The 13,461-nt window shown below is 40.6% G+C and overlaps 1 protein-coding gene across 1 annotated transcript in view; it reads left to right on the top strand.

Annotated features, from left to right (window-relative positions):
* Nucleotides 1–13,461, top strand: part of Khc-73 (Kinesin heavy chain 73) — a 785,588-nt gene that overhangs the window by 343,738 nt on the left and 428,389 nt on the right. The window contains exons 3-4 of the mRNA XM_071670193.1: nt 4,427–4,593; nt 13,056–13,210. Of these exons, the coding sequence (XP_071526294.1) occupies nt 4,427–4,593; nt 13,056–13,210 (322 nt within the window). The remainder of the gene's footprint in view (nt 1–4,426; nt 4,594–13,055; nt 13,211–13,461) is intronic.

The raw sequence follows: 13,461 nt of genomic DNA, 5'->3' as shown, positions 1-13,461 counted from the left end.
AAAGTGTGTGGAAGAAGAAAGTTAAGAGTAAATGTGAATAAGAGCAAGGTTATTAGGTACAGTAGGGGTGAGGGTCAAGTCAATTGGGAGGTGAGTTTGAATGGAGAAAAACTGGAGGAAGTGAAGTGTTTTAGATATCTGGGAGTGGATCTGTCAGCGGATGGAACCATGGAAGCGGAAGTGGATCATAGGGTGGGGGAGGGGGCGAAAATTTTGGGAGCCTTGAAAATGTGTGGAAGTCGAGAACATTATCTCGGAAAGCAAAAATGGGTATGTTTGAAGGAATAGTGGTTCCAACAATGTTGTATGGTTGCGAGGCGTGGGCTATGGATAGAGATGTGCGCAGGAGGATGGATGTGCTGGAAATGAGATGTTTGAGGACAATGTGTGGTGTGAGGTGGTTTGAGCGAGTGAGTAACGTAAGGGTAAGAGAGATGTGTGGAAATAAAAAGAGCGTGGTTGAGAGAGCAGAAGAGGGTGTTTTGAAATGGTTTGGGCACATGGAGAGAATGAGTGAGGAAAGATTGACCAAGAGGATATATGTGTCGGAGGTGGAGGGAACGAGGAGAAGAGGGAGACCAAATTGGAGGTGGAAAGATGGAGTGAAAAAGATTTTGTGTGATCGGGGCCTGAACATGCAGGAGGGTGGAAGGAGGGCAAGGAATAGAGTGAGTTGGAGCGATGTGGTATACAGGGGTTGACGTGCTGTCAGTGGATTGAATCAAGGCATGTGAAGCGTCTGGGGTAAACCATGGAAAGCTGTGTAGGTATGTATATTTGCGTGTGTGGACGTATGTACATGTGTATGGGGGGGGTTGGGCCATTTCTTTCGTCTGTTTCCTTGCGCTACCTCGCAAACGCGGGAGACAGCGACAAAGTATAAAAAAAAAAAAAAAAAAAAAAAAAAAAAAAAATATATATATATATATATATATATATATATATATATATATATATATATATATATATATATATATATATATCTGCTCACTGTTCACACACATAAACTAATTATTAAACAGGTCAGAGGGGCTTTTCACATGCAAATGGTACGTGCTGTAGACGCTCATTTCCATATTGCACTTTGAGATATGAATGTAAATCTGCGACGAATAGGGAAAAGTCGGGGGGAAGCGGCGCTACCCCTCACAAGTGGAAAAACGTCGCACGACATCACTTTCATCTCAGTAGCAGGCAAAAACTCAGACATGTGAAATGCTGTAATGGAGAGAGTTCGAGTGGCCTCCATAAAACTCTTGACACAAAAACGACAGAGGGAATGATCTCAACTCAAAGACATGGAAAGAGAAGGAATGTCCCGTATGGAGAGTGACGTTGAGAGTGGAGGCCAGCAGCAACCTGCAAGCCCCAAACATCATGAATGCTACTAAGAAATACAAACGAAGTCTTTTAAAAGGGCAACCGAAAACAACATACTTTTCGATGGAAATGTTTCAACTCTTCCAGCATCGGGAAGTGTGAATGATGAAAATAAGACAAATGTAGCACATACACAGACGCTATTATAAAAAACAGTTGAATTATGTGAACGACTTCGGAGTAATAATGTCTAACGATATAACTTTCAGCAAACAACAAAACAACAGCTGCCTCATGCAGAAGATGACTGACTGGCTGGATCCTGCAGACCTTCAAGACTAGAGAAGAAACACCATTGTTGATAATATTCATATTGTTCATTTTTTCACATTGAATATTGGTGCGTCCTTACGTCACCCTACATGGCCGGCGAAATTCCGGAATTAGAATATATTCAGAGATCTTTCACATCCCATAATAATGTGGTAAAGGATCTAAGTCACAGGCCACGGCTAAAATCTCCGAGGCTACTGTTATGTTTATGGTGGAAAACTTTGTAAAATGCTCTCTCCAAAATCCAAAGTTGCGATATGCACACACAAAAAGAGAACATCATAGACATCAGGGGCCCAAGACTCGAACCCTTTGCCAGCTACCATTAGAAACAGGGTGGAATGCATTGCAGAGAATTTTTTTTAAGAGCACTGGACAAGTACCCACAAAGTATACCAGACCAGCCTGGCTGCAGGGGTTATATAGGCCTGAGGGTTACGGCTTCCAACAACTTGGTCAATCAACAACCAGATCGACCCAATCTAACAGCCTGGGTGCAGGCCGGGCTGTGGGGGGTGAAGAACGCCAAAGACTTGACCAGGTATGCATCCTGTAATTAGTGATGTGTAGGCGTGTCGTCGTGTGGTCTTGTTCACGGCGTAGTGTCTTCGTAGATTTTACGATTGTCTCTCGTGCGTGTGGTTTTGTATCTCACGGAAATTACGTTTGTTTAAGCCAAGCTGTAGGTGTATGGTAAGTCAACTGGATAGTGTACACAAGTGGATTCTTGTAATGTATCTCGTTTTTCATGTCACTGGTTGTTCTTGTTGCGTTTACTTGTTTTTAAAGTCTGTAGTGGGTAACTAAACTACTTTGTTTTCATGTAATGTGGTTGATGTTTTTTTTTTTTTGAAGATGTTTTGTAGTGCACGTTCATCTGTATTGGAGGCAGTTGACACCTGGTTGCAGTCATATGTTTTGTGTTGGAGTTTCTCTCTCTCTCTCTCTCTCTCTCTCTCTCTCTCTCTCTCTCTCTCTCTCTCTCTCTCTCTCTCTCTCTCTCTCTCTCTCTCTCTCTCTCTCTCTCCACCTATTTTTTTTCGAAGGAATTTCTTGAATTTGGAGTTCTTGTAGCCGTTGTTGATGTGGATCTTGATCCGTGGTGTTCCTGTGTGGATAATATGGTATTTAGATCTGATCTTGTACGTTTGGTGTAACATTGCGTAGATAACTCCAGTTTTCTAGTGTTGAGGATATTCGCTGGAGTTGCGTGTAGACATTTTGTATGGGCTTGCTTCTATGTTAAAGGCTTACGTGAGTTTACATTTACGATCGTTATTTTTTGTATTGACTTCATGATTTGTTTAAAGTCTTCGGTGAGGGAGGGGGCGGCCGGCGAAGATGGCCTTGAGGGAGTGGAAGTGAAATGTGGTAGAGTGTGACCCAAGATTACCATGTGGCAAGGGCCAGATGGTTTCGGTTGTCGTCCTTACGGGTCTTCACCGAGTCACCCACACAGGCCACACGGGTCTTCACTGAGTCACCCACACAGGCCACACGGGTCTTCACCGAGTCACCCACACAGGCCACACGGGACTTCACCGAGTCACCCACACAGGCCACACGGGTCTTCACCGAGTCACCCACACGACCCACACGGGTCTTCACCGAGTCACCCACACAGGCCACACGGGTCGTCACCGAGTCACCCACACAGGCCACACGGGTTGTCACCGAGTCACCCACACAGGCCACACGGGTCGTCACCGAGTCACCCACACAGGCCACGCGGGTCGTCACCGAGTCACCCACACAGGCCACACGGGTCGTCACCGAGTCACCCACACAGGCCACACGGGTCTTCACCGAGTCACCCACACAGGCCACACGGGTCGTCACCGAGTCACCCACACAGGCCACACGGGTCTTCGCCGAGTCACCCACACAGGCCACACGGGTCTTCACCGAGTCACCCACACAGGCCACACGGGTCTTCACCGAGTCACCCACACAGGCCACCGCTGCCTTTACATGGTCTGTATGATGCATCACATTATCATTTCTTAATGAAGTCTTCTGATATTGATTGCATCCAAACACATTCACCCACTCCAGCTGGAGCCTTTGAGGAGGATTGGCACTCCTTGCTTGGCTCCTTCTTTTGTAGGATTTCCAACTCCCCCATTCCTTTTTTCCCCCCGCAAAGTTGCCTTCTGCAATTTATAGGGAATGTGTGGGAAGTATTCTTTCTTCCATATCCCCACAGATAAAGATGTATCCGTGTACTCATAAGCAGAATTTGGAGTGAAGCAACATTGCCACAGACTGCGTGATATGTCCCTCTCTCATTCCTGAAGGGTAACGGAAAATGATTGTCTTGTGAAAACGTTTAGATTTTTATGCACAAGTTGCTGCCTAGAGTGGTGAACAAACACATTCTTAGTGGTTAGTGGTTTAAATATATAGGAAAGATGCAGAAGGGTCATAGTTATCATTCAGTATATTTGAGTGAGTTTCTAGCAAATATCTTGTAACCAGGCTGTCTTCCAGAACATATATATATATATATATATATATATATATATATATATATATATATATATATATATATATATATATATGTGTGTGTGTGTGTGTGTGTGATTTACATGGTTGCAGGTAAGTAATCCAGTTTAACCGAATTGGTAAATGTTTGAATGACATAGACACGAAATTCCATAAGCTTCATATATTTACTAATATATGTATACCCAAAGATTATTTACTAATGTATAGATTTACTAATATATAGATTTGACTGAACACTAACCATGGGCACCCTTTTCTGTTACAGCCGGAAGCAACCAAAGACATTTGCTTTCGACCACTGTTTTGATTCGTTGTCGAGTGAGAGCCCAGCCTTCGCCACACAGGAGATTGTCTTCACCGCTGTGGGGCAAGACATCCTCAACAATGCCTTTTTGGGCTACAATGCCTGCATCTTCGCCTATGGCCAGACTGGTAAGCATCATTATCCCCTACGTATGCTCTTGCACCCACATGCTGTTATGGTTATCGGTTATAAATCTTTCATTGTCTTCACTGTACCATCTATACGTATGCATACGTGTTTAGTTTGTGTATATACTGAGATTAGAATTTCCTTAAGAAATTCTCCTGTGTTAAACCCATTGGATGTCACTCCTGAAACGCTTCTTAGTTTCTGTTACTTAGTGTTCCCCTCTGCTGAACTCCTCACTATTCCGATGCACCACTACTCAAACTCGTCACTCTTTTGAGAACTTTAACCTTTCCTTTTCCTTTTACTGCTCTGCTGCTGTACCCCTGAGCCATGCCATAACAGTTTTTGCTGTTGGCAGGGGTTAGGGGTAGGGGGATGTCTCCCATCTATGGGTAGATAAGCATAAAATCAAATTTCCTTTGGTTAACCTCAGTGGACTATGTCTCGCCCATTCTTAGACACTTATCCTTTGCTTTGCTTTGCACTGGTCTGATCTTTTAACGGATTGCCATTTTGTGTGTAATATTATTAACTTTGTTGTGAACATGTACAAATTTGGTTTGGAGCTGTACTTCATGTCTGCTTGTTTATTTTGTTTATTCATTAACATTTGATGTATTATTATTCCTGGACCAATTTCTGTGAAAGAGTTCTGCTGTTACTCAAGGCCTTTCTAAAGGCTCCTACAGCCCAAGGCTGCGCTACCACTGGGTGCAAGAAAATACAGACTCTTTTGCAGCAGGAAGTTCTTTGAGTAGACTGTAGTCCCAATGGTTAAGCATGGCCGAATGTGACTTTTCGCTCTGTGTAAACCAGGCAGAGCAAGATAACACCTTTCATGTCAAGTGGATGTGATATATAAATGGAGAGAGCACATGATAGATGTTTAGAAATCTGTTCCTTTAAGGAAATATCCATAAAGTTTTGAGAATGAGTGCTTTCCATTGGCATTTGTGTTCATTTGAGTATACTTTATTATGCATGTAAAACCCAGAAAATTGTGCTTGGTACATGGTAAGTTTGCTCTACTCTTTAATTTAAGTTACTAGATTCTTTAATGATCTCTACATGGAAGTTTATTCTCTAACTACACCTTAACTGATTCTCTTGTTCTTATTGTTGATTACTGATTCCATTCCTTCCCTTTTCATTTTGCCTTTAGACCCATCTAAACACTGATCATATATTGGCTTCTAAGTCCCTGTACCTACCTGCCTTCATCTTGATTCTTTTACCTTTTCCTGTGCATTTTATTCTCTGGTCCTATTTCACCTTCTTGCAGTTGGCATCATTCTGTATATCTTATTCCCACTTCCTGTGACGCACTATCTTCTGATCCACTTACTCGTGAACAATAAGATTTCTGTAGACTCCAAAAGATATAGAAAAAGTTTAGAGGTGTGCATGGCAGTCGTAGACAATCGCCCTCGGAAAGCAATCACACGCCAGAGTGAACATTCACTGACAGATGGCAGTACCACCAAGGCTTACACAGCATTATGCATGTTATTCAACGAGAACTAGATGAAGTAATGTTCATAAAACATTTAAAAAGAACTTAAACAGTAAAGTTCAAAGCAGTTACTGTTTACTGGGAAGTGGCAGCACCTCCATAGCCAATCCAATGCATTTAAGTTATATTGCTCATACAGACTGCACAAAATGCATACGCTGCAAAATTGTTATAACCTCTTATACGTACAACTTGCCATTACTGGAAATGCTTTTGGATTGTTGATATCGCTGGAGCCTCCACCTTCCAGGTCCAAGGTATCTTCGTGTATTATCTGTGCAGTATCATTCTACTAATTTTAGGTACATCTTGTATGCTCTTGCTTCTAAAACTTAGATCAATAAAATGCTTGCATTGTGCTGTATGTTTTTGGGCATTTGAAGTCTCCCTCAGAAACATAACCCCATGTTCTCCCATCGAATCCTAGGATTGAATGTCATCCAGTATCCAGTGTCTCTGTTAAAATGGGATTTCCAGGAACGCATCCCCATTGTTAAGATGGGATCAGATGTACGTCTTCCCTCTTTAGGGTTGTGTGCCACCTGCTACCTGTCACTCATTCTTGCACAGGTCATGGCCTCCACACAGTAAGGACCAGTCCAAGTACCTGGAAAGTGTGCTAGACCAGTTAGAATAGGCATGGTACGTGACCCTGTGGATCATAGCCACAAAAAGCCTGAGTGAGCAAAGGAGCAGTATAGCAATTCAGTCACGAACCAAGTTGGGGGTGACGGATAGACATTTAAGAGATTTATCATGGTTATTATGGTTTATTTATTTACTGGTGTATCAATTTGTTGTATTAACATTTTGAAATTAGTTTGTAGATAATACTACTTATGTAGATAATTCTACTTTTTAGGAGTTTATAATCATTACCTTAAAGATCTCTATGTCCCACAGAATTTTTCTTTGTGGGTGGTTTAAAGTACTGTATATGAATTAGAAGATCCAAGATGATGCATTATGTCAGAATTTATGGAAATGAGGAATTGGCTCCAGTAATGCATATTGGATAGTGTTTTTGAGCTGTTAAGGCTACAGGATCATTCTGTGAGGCATGACTGATGATGGAATCTGCCTATGACATCCTCTGTGACAGTATGAAACAGTTGTTAAGACTGGTACTAGACAGAGTGAAGATAGAAAAAGTGTAACTAGAAGATGAGCAGAAGAGAGAGCTAATGGAAAGCTGTTGAGCTAGAGGCTTGAAATTTACCTGCCTTGGAAGAGAGAAGAGTTGAGGGGTGATCTGATCACAAGTCTTTCAACTTTTTTTTAAAAAAAGAGTGTTGGATGGAGATGTTGAAAAACAAGTGAACATATTAGAACACCGGTGAAAGGGACAAGTGGGGAAGTGGATAACAGGCTGTGATGAGGCAAAGAGGAGATGGAGATAGTACCTTAGTGGATTGTTGAATGTGCTTGAGGATAGGGTAGCAGATGTAGGGTGTTTGGATCGGGGAGGTATGCAAAGTGATCGATCCGTGGCAAGTGGTTCACTAAAAAGAAAAGAGTGGTTGAAAAAGCAACCTTGTGTAAGATGAAATGTTGCAAGGCAGCTGGAGTGAAAAATCTTTGAAAGGATGTGATTGCGTTATTGATTGGTGGATTAGGATTTCCGCTGTATGTGTGGTTTTTAATGTGTTGCCTGTAGATTGGAGCACAGAGGTGTAAGTTTGTTGAATGTGCCTGGTAAGTTATGGTGAAGGGTGGTGATTGAGAGGGTTGTGGTATGCATTGAGCATCGGACTGGGGGAGGAACAGTGTAATTTCAAGAGTGGTAAAGGATGTATAGATTTGATAGTTGCTGTGAAGAATATGTGTGAGAAAGAGACACAGGGATTTGCATGTAGCATTTATGTATCTGGTGAAAACATATGTGCGTGTATGGGCGTTTATGAATATATACATATGTGTATGTGAGTGGATGGGCCATTCTTCGTCTGTTTCATGGTGCTCTCTCGTTGATGTGGGAAAACACATAAGTATAATGATTATATATATATATATATATATATATATATATATATATATATATATATATATATATATATATATATATATATATATATATATATATACTTTTTTATACTATTCGCTATTTCCCGCGTTAGCGAGGTAGCGTTAAGAACAGAGGAGTGAGCCTTTGAGGGAATATCCTCACTTGGCCCCCTTCTCTGTTCCTTCTTTTGGAAAATTAAAAACGATAGGAGAGGATTTCCAGCCCCCTCTCCCTTCCCTTTTAGTCGCCTTCCACGACACGCAGGGAATACGTGAGAAGTATTCTTTCTTCCCTATCCCCAGGGGATATATATATATATATATATATATATATATATATATATATATATATATATATATATATATGAAGAATGTGTGGAAGTCGAGAACATTATCTCGGAAAGCAAAAATGGGTATGTTTGAAGGAATAGTGGTTCCAACAATGTTGTATGGTTGCGAGGCGTGGGCTATGGATAGAGTTGTGCGCAGGAGGATGGATGTGCTGGAAATGAGATGTTTGAGGACAATGTGTGGTGTGAGGTGGTTTGATCGAGTGAGTAACGTAAGGGTAAGAGAGATGTGTGGAAATAAAAAGAGCGTAGTTGAGAGAGCAGAAGAGGGTGTTTTGAAGTGGTTTGGACACATGGAGAGGATGAGTGAGGAAAGATTGACCAAGAGAATATATGTGTCGGAGGTGGAGGGAGCAAGGAGAAGAGGGAGACCAAATTGGAGGTGGAAAGATGGAGTGAAAAAGATTTTGTGTGATCGGGGCCTGAACATGCAGGAGGGTGAAAGGAGGGCAAGGAATAGAGTGAATTGGAGCGATGTGGTATACCGGGATTGACGTGCTGTCAGTGGATTGAATCAAGGCATGTGAAGCGTCTGGGGTAAACCATGGAAAGCTGTGTATATTTGCGTGTGTGGACGTATGTATATACATGTGTATGGGGGGGGGGTTGGGCCATTTCTTTCGTCTGTTTCCTTGCGCTACCTCGCAAACGCGGGAGACAGCGACAAAGTATAAAAAAAAAAAAAAAAATATATATATATATATATATATATATATATATATATATATGTATATATATATATATTATTTTATTTTATTTTATTATACTTTGTCGCTGTCTCCCGCGTTTGCGAGGTAGCGCAAGGAAACAGACGAAAGAAATGGCCCCCCCCCCCCCCATACACATGTATATACATACGTCCACACACGCAAATATACACAGCTTTCCATGGTTTACCCCAGACGCTTCACATGCCTTGCTTCAATCCACTGACAGCACGTCAACCCCGGTATACCACATCGCTCCAATTCACTCTATTCCTTGCCCTCCTTTCACCCTCCTGCATGTTCAGGCCCCGATCACACAAAATCTTTTTCACTCCATCTTTCCACCTCCAATTTGGTCTCCCTCTTCTCCTTGTTCCCTCCACCTCCGACACATATATCCTCCTGGTCAATCTTTCCCCACTCATCCTCTCCATGTGACCAAACCACTTCAAAACACCCTCTTCTGCTCTCTCAACCACGCTCTTTTTGTTTCCACACATCTCTCTTACCCTTACGTTACTCACTCGATCAAACCACCTCACACCACACATTGTCCTCAAACATCTCATTTCCAGCACATCCATCCTCCCGCGCACGACTCTATCCATAGCCCACGCCTCGCAACCATACAACATTGTTGGAACCACTATAGATATATATATATATATATATATATATATATATATATATATATATATATATATATATATATATAATACAAACCTCCAACAGCCAGGATCGAACCCGGAACCCCTGTGCAACAGGCGGGAGCGCTACCGCGAGGCTATGATCGTCCCTAATAGGGAAATGACTATTCGAATACTATCTACTCGAACATACCCTTCGTCTCACAATGGTGAGCAACGGGGTCTACACCGGTCTTTTCCGATCAGGCTCACACAACCAGCAGATAACATTTTACCGAACCTAACTGTACAACGCGGAGGTATATGAATACGAACAAAGTGCTTATGAATGCGCACCTTCATAGAACATACAAACCTCCAACAGCCAGGATCGAACCCGGGACCCCTGTGCAACAGGCTGGAGCGCTACCGCAAGGCTATGATCGCACCTTATAGGGAAATGACTATTCGAATACTATGTACTCGAATACCCTTCGTCTCACGTTGGTGAGCAACGGGGTCTACACCGGTCTTTGCTCACCAACGTAAGACGAAGGCAAATACGTAATACCCTAACGAACATAGAACATGACAGAATTAGATTATCATTTCAATAATTTCTGTTAGACTTAAGCAACATATATACAGTGCAAGAACAGGACAAGAATCAAATGCCTTGTATAATCACGTTAAAAACTATGATCATTGTATTGACTTGAGAAATATCATTGAATCTTCTATTATTAGATACACAAAGGATTATAACCTTAATATTAGTGAAGGCCTATACAAATTGGATAACTTTATTGTTGATAAGATTTGTAAACAATTCACCTTCTTGTCCACATAATTAAGGTTATTATACGCTCGTTGTCTGTCTTGGATAATCACGTGTTTACCAAATGGCGACCTAGCTACGTTTCTTCGTTGTATATCAATTAACTGTTATTTCTCCTTTGTGTCTCCCCTGATGATGTGATTATTACACGAGAGTGCGCTTGGGAACTTATCGTGTTTCATTTTCCCCGTGGACTCATAGGAATATCTTGATCACGCGCAAAATTGTGATCCTTTCCAATATATATATATATATATATATATATATATATATATATATATATATATATATATATATATATATGTATATATATATATATATATATATATATATATATATTTTTTTTTTTTTTTTTTTTCTTTTCAAACTATTCGCCATTTCCCGCGTTAGCGAGGTAGCGTTAAGAACAGAGGACTGGGCCTTTTTTGGAATATCCTCACCTGGCCCCCTCTGTTCCTTCTTTTGGAAAATTAAAAAAAAAAAAAAAAACGAGAGGGGAGGATTTCCAGCCCCCCGCTCCCTCCCCTTTTAGTCGCCTTCTACGACACGCAGGGAATACGGGGGAAGTATTCTTAATCCCCTATCCCCAGGGATATATATATATATATATATATATATATATATATATATATATATATATATATATATATATATATGTGTGTGTGTGTGTGTGTGTGTGTGTGTGTGTGTGTGTATATAAAACGTTTGCACCAACGGGACCCTGATGTTGTCGCTTGACTTAGGCTGGGCTATAGATATTCATGGGAGTTTGCCCCTCCTGTTGATATTGAACAGACTAACTGTAAACTCTGCCAAGAAAGTTACTCCCTCTCCTTGCAACATTATACACCTGACTGTTGTAAAATTGATGATTTTAGAGATGATTCTTACCAAACATTACAAGATATGTGTAAGAATTTCATCCATAGCAATATTCTACTTTGGATACTTGAAGAATATCTTAATAGGATACTTGAAGAATATCTTAATTTACCATACCATAAATAGTTCATTTGTATGTGTGTGTGTGTGTGTGTGTGTGTGTGTGTGTGTGTGTGTGTGTAGAAAGTAGAGCTAGAACTAGAATGTTCTTAGAGATTTATTGACAGTGCAGAGTTATCAGTAAAAGAGATTAGAAACAGTATACCCTCAATTTAATGGACTAATAGGGGTAAGGGGAGTCTGTTAATGCCGAAAGTCCGTTAAATCGAAGGTAGGAACCTATAGGCCATCTTTCAACACGCTTTCTTTTAACTTCTCTTATCACTTGATGCCATTTTGAATGATAAGGATTGCAAAACTATTTGATAAATAAAGTCACAATTCGTATACAAACTGACCTCAAGATAGCTTGAGGCAGACTGAGACCGAAATAAAGCAAGTATACCCCATGTTCCCATAAACAAGTGCGATATGAAATGCGCATGGAGCAATGTTTGAGATAATTTTTTTTATTGAATAATTGTTAATATATTATTATTTGCCCTGTCTATTAGATCCAAAATCCGTTTTATTGAGATCCATTAAATTAAAGCTTTACTGTACTGATTGTTTTTTTAGAGGTTTAAAGATTTACAAAGTACGGTAGTAGAGTTATAGCTGTGCACTGTTGTGGTTCTATAGCTGTGCACTGTAGCAGTGTTATAGCTTTACACTGACAGCTTTATAGCTTTTCACTGTAATAGTGCTTAGCTATGCACTAAAATAGTAGCATAGCTACTTGCTATGAAGTTACACTGGCCCCTAAGGAATTTTGTTATAATGATATACACTCCATGGTAGTGAATTCACTTAGAAAACAGTTATTCCGTGCTAAAAATTTATTCCAAATATAACAAGTGTGTGGTGAAAAATAAGTTAACTGTATAGCATTAAGATAGAGAGGCTTTTTTTTTATAGTATTATTTCTTATATTGATGGCAGTAAGAAAAAAAAAATTGTGAATAAAGTTCTGCCTGTGTGAACAGTGTGTAAGTAATAGGTATTTAATGCATGGATAGATACATAGATAGATCATATAGCGTGAAAACAAGCCTAGAAAGAAAACAGAAAAGTGTTTCATGAGCTTAGGTGTGTGTGTGTAGTGTGAAATCACATATGGGTAAACAATAATGTTTACATGCTCACTGACCTGCCTGCCTTCCTCCTCCTCCATCCTCTCCACAACTTACCAGACTGTCGTAGGGGAAAGTATGGTATTTTCCGGGATTTTCTCTGATAATGTGTAGTGAAGACATAATGTGTAAGGATTTATTTATTGTTTTTTTTCCTCTTTCCACACTGGGGAGGGGTGGGGGGGGGTCATTTCTGAGGCATTGCACAGTTGAAGGGTGAAGGATAGCGTAGATAGGTAGAATGCTAGTGTTGTAGGTTTGGTCAGGTTATAGCTCTTGTGCAGTGAGTATGTGTTATTTTTCTTGCAGGTTCTGGCAAGTCCTACACAATGATGGGAGCAGCCGATAATAAAGGTCTCATTCCGCGCCTGTGTGATACACTTTTTGAACGGATAGCTCTCAACAGCAGTTGCCACACATCACATAAAGTGGAAGTATCATATATGGAAATCTACAATGAAAAGGTTTGTCATCATGATGCAGGGATTGTCTTGATATGGTATTTCTGTTGTGCCTTCAGCAGACTTATTGTGAGTACTTTTTATGAGGGAGTATGGCTGCATTTCAAGTTCGAGCACATTTTAAGCTGTGAATACAATTATGCTACTCAAGCATGAATGTGAGTACTAGCATTTGTGCACAAGAATAATTACCGATACTAGTACTTGTGTGTGAACATGAGTGCTTGTGCAGTAGCAATACCGTACTAATACAT

Source organism: Panulirus ornatus, chromosome 14 (genome assembly GCF_036320965.1).
Source record: "Panulirus ornatus isolate Po-2019 chromosome 14, ASM3632096v1, whole genome shotgun sequence".
Taxonomy (NCBI): domain Eukaryota; kingdom Metazoa; phylum Arthropoda; class Malacostraca; order Decapoda; family Palinuridae; genus Panulirus; species Panulirus ornatus.
The sequence above is the reverse complement of the archived record's forward strand: the minus strand, read 5'-3'. Positions and strand labels throughout refer to the sequence as shown.